This window comes from Malania oleifera, chromosome 1 (genome assembly GCF_029873635.1).
Source record: "Malania oleifera isolate guangnan ecotype guangnan chromosome 1, ASM2987363v1, whole genome shotgun sequence".
Lineage (NCBI taxonomy): Eukaryota > Viridiplantae > Streptophyta > Magnoliopsida > Santalales > Ximeniaceae > Malania > Malania oleifera.
The window spans coordinates 137,035,442-137,043,994 of record NC_080417.1 but is presented as its reverse complement, the minus strand read 5'-3'; the positions used below and the strand labels follow the sequence as shown (position 1 = coordinate 137,043,994).

Sequence of the window (8,553 nt, the reverse complement as noted above, 5' to 3'; positions counted from 1 at the left end):
CATTTATCATCATATAACATCACAAAAGAAAAAAGAAAAAAAAAATGGAATTTAGGTACAGTCCGTAGGATGTGCACCTATTTTTCCCTTTCTCAATTATTTATTAAAAATATTGAAGTAAAAATATTAAAAAATGATGTGAATATTTTATTCACAAAAAAATTTGAAATTATTAAAGAAATGACAAAAAATGTCAATTATGCTCCCACAGAAAATTAATTCTGTTTTCGTGTTTTGTACGATGCACTCTTCTTTATCGATGATGAAAAGGAAGTCTCAAAATGTTTTCTCGAGTATTTTGCTGCATCCTTTGTTGTTGTTCATCTTCAACCTCTATTAAGCTTTTGATGACAATATCGGCAGCACTTGTTACCACATCTGACCAATTCCTGTAAAAGAAGTAAATAAATCATTAGATTAAAAGTTATCTTAGTTTAATTATAAAACAATTATACATTCATTCGATGTAACTAGTTCCCATAATTTGTTTAAATAATATTTTACCTGATTAATTCTATATGTTTGAATTGAGATTATACAGCCTAAACAGGATCTAATGTGGTATCTCTATTTCTTAATAATGGAAAAATTAAACAAACTCGATCAAGTATAACTTCAGAAGAAGAGAGTTTTAGTACCATTATATCTAAAATAAAAATGTTTTTATGCCGCCTTGTTTTTATTGTTGATTTGCCATCCAATGCATACTATCACACTATCCAAAATCTTAACACACAATCTATTTTTTCTTAAACAGACAAGATTCTAGAGTGTTTGGTAATAAATAATGACAATGAATGATACTTACTATTTCTCAAATTTACATAACAAAATGAATTTTTACCACCATTGTTTCCTTTTTATCATATGAGTACTCACAAAAAATAATTTTTAATTCGTTTGAAACCCATCGATCATAGGTTATATTAATGTCTTCAAGCCATCAATAATGTAAAATTTAATAACACATTTTAAGTTGTTAGTAACATAATCGATTATTTCCTGGAAAACACAATTAAGCAAACAAATGCAACCGTTGCGTGATCATGAATGCATGGTTCTATTTAGTACAAATCATGTCCTCTACGCACCATGCAAAACAAAGAAGTTAATGATTAAATGATTAAATAATTAAATTGTTCAATCTTCTTACCCTCTAGCAGAGTCGAAAGCAAGACCAACAGTATGCTTAGCCTCTTCAAGAGCTGAGTCAAACCTCCTCAGATCTGCAGCATTGCAGCTCCCATTGACGTCTACCGCCCGAAGCTCCGAGGGTTTGACGTCGCAGAAGATAGGTATAACCTTCTTCTGGGACTCCACCATTAGAGCCAGCTCGTGCAGGCAGAAATAGGACTGGCAGTAGCGCGGCGAGAACACCGCCACGCCAACCTTGCACCCCAGCACCGCCGCGTCGATCTTCTCGAACAGCTTGTCCCCGGGTTTCATGTTCTTTTTGTCCAGGAAGGGACGCAGGTTCAGCTGGGACAGATAATCGTACAGCAGCGTCACCACCGTCCGCTTCGTGTCGGGCCCCCGGTGGTTGATGAAGACATCGCAGGGCGGTCGAGTGACCCGGCTCGTCACAGCCGGGGTTAGGGTTCGGTTGGCGAAGATTTGGCGCTGTAATGAGATCATGAGTGATGAACGATGCATGGCTAGCTAGCAATTAAGCTCCTATGTTTAATAAGCTAGGTTGTGTTTTGAAACTTTTTCGTTTTCGATTGGTGCGCAGAGAATGATACGTGGGTTGAGGGAGCAAAGGGTTGTGTGTGTGTATATAAATATGTATGAATGTGTGTACAGGAGAAAGGTGGGCAGGGATTTCATTCTTTTCTCCATTATTTTTTAAGTGTTTGTTTACTAATATTGGAGTGAATAGTACGGAATTCTCGTAGGTGTTGGAGGAAAATTTTGCTCTTAACGTTGATTTGAATCAAGAAGAGTGAAGATTTGAACCAAATCAAATAACCGTGTACTTGTATGTTTGATTTTGACAGGAAATTAATCAACAAATTTTAAAAATTTTGACCATTTCCAGTTCCAGCGTCAACTCCTCTTGGCAGCCAAGGCACCTTCCTGACCTCTTAACACGTTGTTGAATCTCTCTCTCTCTCTCTCTCTCTCTCTCTCTCTCTCTCTCAGCAGTGCACAGAAAAATCACGTGGAGTTATGAAACTTAATTTGTTTTCCCCGACAAACATTCCATCATTTCCCAGCAGAAGGCCAATGAATTGGGGTGAGAATATTATGCATGTTGGTGGAAATAAAAGATTTGATTTGAACTTCACACAAGCATGCCTAGCTAGTTCAATCAATTTCCAGGAAGAAGAGAGTCGAATTCAAGGAAAAGAATTGAGTGCCAATATCCCTGAAAGAACGTTACTACATGTTTCATATATAGCAATGGGATGAAACCAGACATAATAGAATTGAACCTTCGGTTCGGTACACAATACAATTGGGACAAATAAAATAAAATAAAATTTATCACTTAATGCACTTTTCAAATTTTCATTCCATTTTTCTCCTGCCCCATTTCACTCCTCCAATCAAACATGATGTTAATTGCGTAATACTCTCCATTCAAATTTTCATTTCATTTAATTTCCAAATTGAACGTGACGTTAGGAGTTTTAATAGCATTCAAATCTTGAGGGGGGATAGGAAAGAGTACAGGAGATCATGAAAGATGAGCTGCATCTCTCGTTCTATGTATTGGAGTTTGTCGATTGTAAAATAAGAGAAGTGGAAAGGCTTTTACAAACACTCGCTCAGCATCACCAGTTTGAGAGAATTGGGATAAGTTTATATATCATTTTTCATCACGATAGTTAAAATTTGAATTTGGAGGGAAAATAAATCTAAATACAAACATACACACACACACACACTTAGCAGCACTTGGCACATGTCTGTGATTAATTATAACAACCCCAAAAATATTTAAATGTAGTGATTCTAAAAAAAAATTAAATTAAATTAAATTAACTAATTAATTAATTATTAATTATATAATATAATATAATATAATAATATATTAATATAACATTATAATATTATAATATATATATATATATATATTATAAGCTGAAACTTCTTGAACCTTCAAGATTGAATTTGAATCCTCTCTCTCTCTCCTCACGCCTTCTCTCTCCTAATTTTCTCGACAAATTCTCAGCTGATTGAAGAATGGAAAATACCACTGGGTTCCATTCTCGACCACCAACATTTTAATCGGAGTGGATTCGTGATTAGAGCGTCGTAGGCACCACTCCTGGGATAAAATAAACTCTCTCTCCTTAATTTCTCTCAAATATTCAGTCAAATCGACAACCAAACACCACCGCGGGGTCCCGGCTTCAATTCTGAGCAAGTTAATCGGAGCAAATTTTTTATTTGGAAATCTTAAGTATCACTCTAAGGCTAAGGTGAGGAGTATAAATTATGTTTGTTGTTTTAAAAATTAACCGATTAAATTGTAATATTTGATTATGTTAGATTTTTTAAAAAATATTCCTGAAATTTAATTAAACTATAAGATTTGATTATATTAGATTTTTGGGGAATATTTTGGAACTAAGTTAAATTACAGGGATTTGATTGAATAGAATTTTTAGGGAATATGTTGGAATTAAGTTAAATTACTGGGATTGAATTAAATTAGATTTTTGAGAATATTTTGGAATTAGATTAAACTACGGGGATTTGATCATATTGATGTTTTTAAATATGCTAGAAATAAAATTTAAATATGGAAAGTGGATCATACCCACATTTTTTTTTTTGTTAGAATCTAACTGTTTAATTGGAGTACATGAACCTAGGAAATGTTAAAATAATGCTAATTTCGGGGTAGAGTTAATTATACCTAGGCATGTGAATACAGGGATTTGTGCGAATGCCGCGGGCATCGGTTTAGGATCGTTGCAGGCACGTTCTCAGTAAATAGGTAAGGGGAATTAAATTATATCAGGAATTTTTGAAAATTAATTGATTAAATTAAAGTATGATGTGAAAATATTATATATGATATTCTAATTTATCAAGCATATAAGAAATAATAGTTTTGGGATTATCTTATGTTTTATTGGATAATTATTATTCTGTTAAATTTTACTAAAAATCTGTGTGGCATGAAAAAGGATTTTGATTATTGTAAAATGAATATGGGAATATATTAAATGATGAGACGTGATTTTTGCTGAGATAAAAACAGATATGTTGATATGAGATATGTGCAGATACGTTTTACACTAATATGATGTTATGAGTTATATACATATATGTTTAATACAGATACGTTGATATGATGTGTATATATATATATATATAGACAAGTTTTATCAGATATGATGATATGTGAAATATACAGACGTGAATTTCATTGAAATGTTGAAACGAGACATACACAGACATGATGAAAAATGATGAACAGCCATGAGTTACAGACGAAATGTGTTATTTACACATGGATACTCATGAGTTTGAGCATATTTATGAGAAATGAAAGTTTTTGGAAATATATTATTATGTATATTTAGTAGTGGAAATGAGAACCTAGTTGGTTAATGATATAAGAGCACGGTACTGTTGCTAGTGATTGAGTTAGTGCAACCACACAGTTCGGGAAGCGTGTTGGTAATAATGGAAGTTGATTGCAGGACATCCAAGTCACCAGGCAAAGCGAGTTCCGAGATAGAGGAAGAGTAGATTATTATAGTCGTGGTATGTTTTTATTTTGGGACTGGGAGTATGTTTGTATAATCCTTGGGATATTTGATGGATTAGTTTTAGGGGTTTGTATGTATATTTTTGGAGTTCTTAGTACTTTGGTATTGTATATAAAGTATAGGTGTATTATGTTTTCCATTGTACTGTTAGAATGTGAATATGGACAGGTAGATCCCCGGTACCCCACCTTGGGCCCGGGTTGTCGGGTTTATTATTAATAGGGTGTCAGAGATATATGCCTATTTTTTAAAAAAAAAATTTCAAGGCACCACATTAATTAAGATTATATATTAGAATTTAATTTTTTGAATTTAATAATCCATTTTCAAACAAGATATCTTAGCTTTTTAAGAATACAACATACAATTTACAGATTATCTTAAAGTAGTGTTTGGGAGTATGAATTTGGAGGTATGGATTTGAAATTTTGTGGATTTCTGAAAGAAATTTAATACAATTTTGTAATATATTTTATTCAGATCTAAAAAAATCTAAATTGAAAATCTAAATTCTATGTTGCCAAATGCAAGAATGGGAAACACAATGAAGCCCCTATTTAATCCTACATTTCTACCAATCAATAAAATCATAATTTTTTTTTATTTTTTTTAAAAGCCCCTAGTTTTATATGTGTGTGTGTGTGTGTGTGTGTGTGTATTAAAAAAAAAGGTAAATTTATTAAAGGAGTGAAGCTTAGATCCTCTTGAATGACAAAGAAAAAAATAAAGTGGAGAGGTGAGTAAAATCACCCTCCTAAATCATAATAAATATAGAAAAACTCTTCCCAATCCAGATGGGACAAACGGGAATATGACCTAATCCAAAGACACAAATTTGATAGACATTCTTTCGTGGTTGTGGTGTATTTTTCCTTGAAAATTCTTTCATTCCTTTCCTTTAATATTTCCCAACGGATGATTGCCGGAATAGCTGCTTTCAACCTTTTAAGAAACCCTTTGAAATTTGAAAATTTTCATGCTAAAAACATTAATTTCAGGGTGTTCGGCATTATCATGTGGCTGCTGATTTTATCGCATCCTAATTCACACCCGTGATTTTAGGATTAAAAGTTAAGATCCACCTCCAACATGTAATGTACATACAATATATTTGGTTTTCTTTAGCTGGTTTTGTTTGCTTGGATTACTTAATTATGAGTTCAGTTGGATTAAAAATTTTGTTTCAGGAAAAAAAAAGAAAAAAAAACTTATTTTCCACAATACTTCTCCTTATATCAAATCCTAATTTTTATAAATTATTCTAATATGATTAAAAATTAAGAAATTAAATATTATTGATGTTTAAAATATCAAAAATTTTGTTCATTAATTTGATATTTTTTATAATCAAACATAGAAAAAGAAATGTAAATTTCTTTAATTTTTTTTTTCCTAAAATTTCCAAATTCCAATCCAAATAAAGCCATAAAGTTTATAATTGCTATATGTTTTTCTAAGCTTATTGGAGGGTGGACTTGAATTCTCCCATATATGCATCAACCTCTGCTTGCTTGAAAACTTTTAGAAATCCCAAGAGTCGCCAGTGATCACAATGTGTGAATAAAATTCCTATTAGTCCTAATCTTATCTGAAACCAACACATGTGGTTTTGCTTTTGACCCAACATTCAACCATTCCACCACACATTTGTCTACTTGTCTGGAGGGCTGATTGGTGCATGGCATTGTGTGGTGGGGTCGGACCTGTTGATTGACCGGTCCATGCCTGTTTGAGCCGGACTAAAATATCAGTTTCTATCGGTCTATGCATTTTTTTTTTTTATGGGGGTATTTCAATCAAGAATTTTATTTGAAAAAAAAAAAGAAAGAAAGAAAAACAAAATAAACTATATTTTTATTATTTTTTTATCTATATCAAATATTATTAAAATGAAATTTTATTTTGATATAATTAAAAATTATGAAAAATTAAATATTACTAATATATAAAATCAATTTTTTTCTCATTCGTTTGATATATAAATATTTTCTTCATTACTTTACTTAGTAACCAAACAAGAATTCTTTCAAATTTTTTTTTCCTTTCCCTAATGTTTTCTAGGTGCATTCCAAACGAACACTAAGACTTAGTTTAGAATTTCAAAAATATTATGAAAAGGGAGAAAATATGAAGAAATTTAGAGCCTTTTTAGTTGTGAAAAATAATTTTATTTTTTATTTTAGTTATTCAAAAAATTATAAAAAAAATTAGTTAACTTTTCATCGTTGCAGCATTTATATGAAATAAATAAATAATAATGAACAATTTTGACACTATTTACTTGTGAAAATAGTTTGTCTTCATTATTAATTTTTTAAATAATTACAAAAAATTTCATCTTACTTTCCAATTTTTAAAATTTATATAAAAAAATTAGAAAACATTTTTTCAATATTTTTCTAGATTTATAAAGTGTTACCTTGTATATAGGAGTATGGAATTCAGACATTAGACATTAATTTTTGTGAATTGTGTATAAAATTTATTTTAAATTCACACAAATCTAAATTCAAACCTCAAAATCTATGATTTCAAATATTACAGTTATATAAAAGTTTAGAAAATTAGTCTTTCTTGTCATTATTTTGAACTACTAATCTTATACACATATGGTTTTGCTTTTGACCCAACATTCTACCATTCCATGACACATTTGTGTACTTCTAGAGGGCTGATTGGCGCATGGCATGGTGTGGTGGGGTCGGACCTGTCGATTGACCGGTCCAGGCAGGTTTTAGCCGGACTAAAATATCAATTTCTATCAGTTTATGCTTTTTTTTTTTTTTGTAAAGGACCATGGGTTATTTAGATCAAGAATTTTATTTGAAAAAAAAAAATTAAAGAAAAAAATTGTTATATTTTTTTATCTATATCTAATATTATTAAAATAAAACTTTATTTGGATATAATCAAAAATTATGAAAAATTAAATGTTAGTAATATATAAAATCAATTTTTTTTCTCATATATTTTCTTTATTGCTTTACTTAGTAACCAAACAAGATTTCTTTTAAACTTTCCTTTGCTTTCCATATTGTTTTCTAGGTGCATTCCAAACAAACCCTAAGACTTAGTTTATAATTTCAAAAATACTATGAAAAGGGAGAAAATATGAAGAAATTTAGAGCCTATTTAGTTGTGAAAAATAATTTTCTTTTTCATTTTAGTTATTAAAAAAATTAGCTATTTTTTTTTTGTCTTTATAACATTTATACAAAATGAATAAATAATAATGAACAATTTGGCACTATTTACTTGTGAAAATAGTTTTAATCTTCATTTCTAATTTTTCAAATAATTACAATTTAGCTTTTGGGTTCTTCATCTTTAGTATTACCATGAACGTCTGCAGTTTGCTCCTCATGAGTGAACCTTCTATCAATGTCATGTAGATACATTGAATAAAATATAAGACATTCACTATCAATGTATGCCTTAATGATTGAATCTTTCGATCGTGCCTAATTGCGCACATAACCATTCAAAGTTGACAAGAACATGTTCATTTTATATAACATTAGTGACTTCTACAAATAAAGCGAGGAAATCATATGAACATTGTTAGTTCTTTATAATTTACTTCTCAATAGGAAACATCCAACGGTATTGTACCAGTCCTGCAATTATGGTCTCCCTTGATAAATGAATGGTTAGGTGGACCATCACATCGAAGAATGCCAGTATAAATATTTTCTCTGGCTTGCATTATATGATTACAATGTCCTCCCCTAACCATTCAAGTATGTTTATGATCAATTCCTTGGAGCACAACTATTGAAAAAATATCTCCAACTCAATCAGAACCGAGCGAACATCTTCAGTC

The 8,553-nt window shown here is 30.8% G+C and overlaps 1 protein-coding gene across 1 annotated transcript; it reads right to left on the bottom strand.

The window, feature by feature from the left end:
- Positions 1 to 253: 253 nt before the first annotated feature.
- On the bottom strand, positions 254 to 1,653 carry LOC131149220 (probable 2' cyclic ADP-D-ribose synthase BdTIR). Its single transcript, XM_058099476.1, has 2 exons — positions 1,154 to 1,653; positions 254 to 389 (listed from the first exon to the last, which is right to left on the bottom strand). The coding sequence occupies exons 1-2, from the start codon at positions 1,651 to 1,653 to the stop codon at positions 254 to 256; spliced, it is 636 nt and encodes a 211-aa protein (XP_057955459.1).
- Positions 1,654 to 8,553: the final 6,900 nt, after the last annotated feature.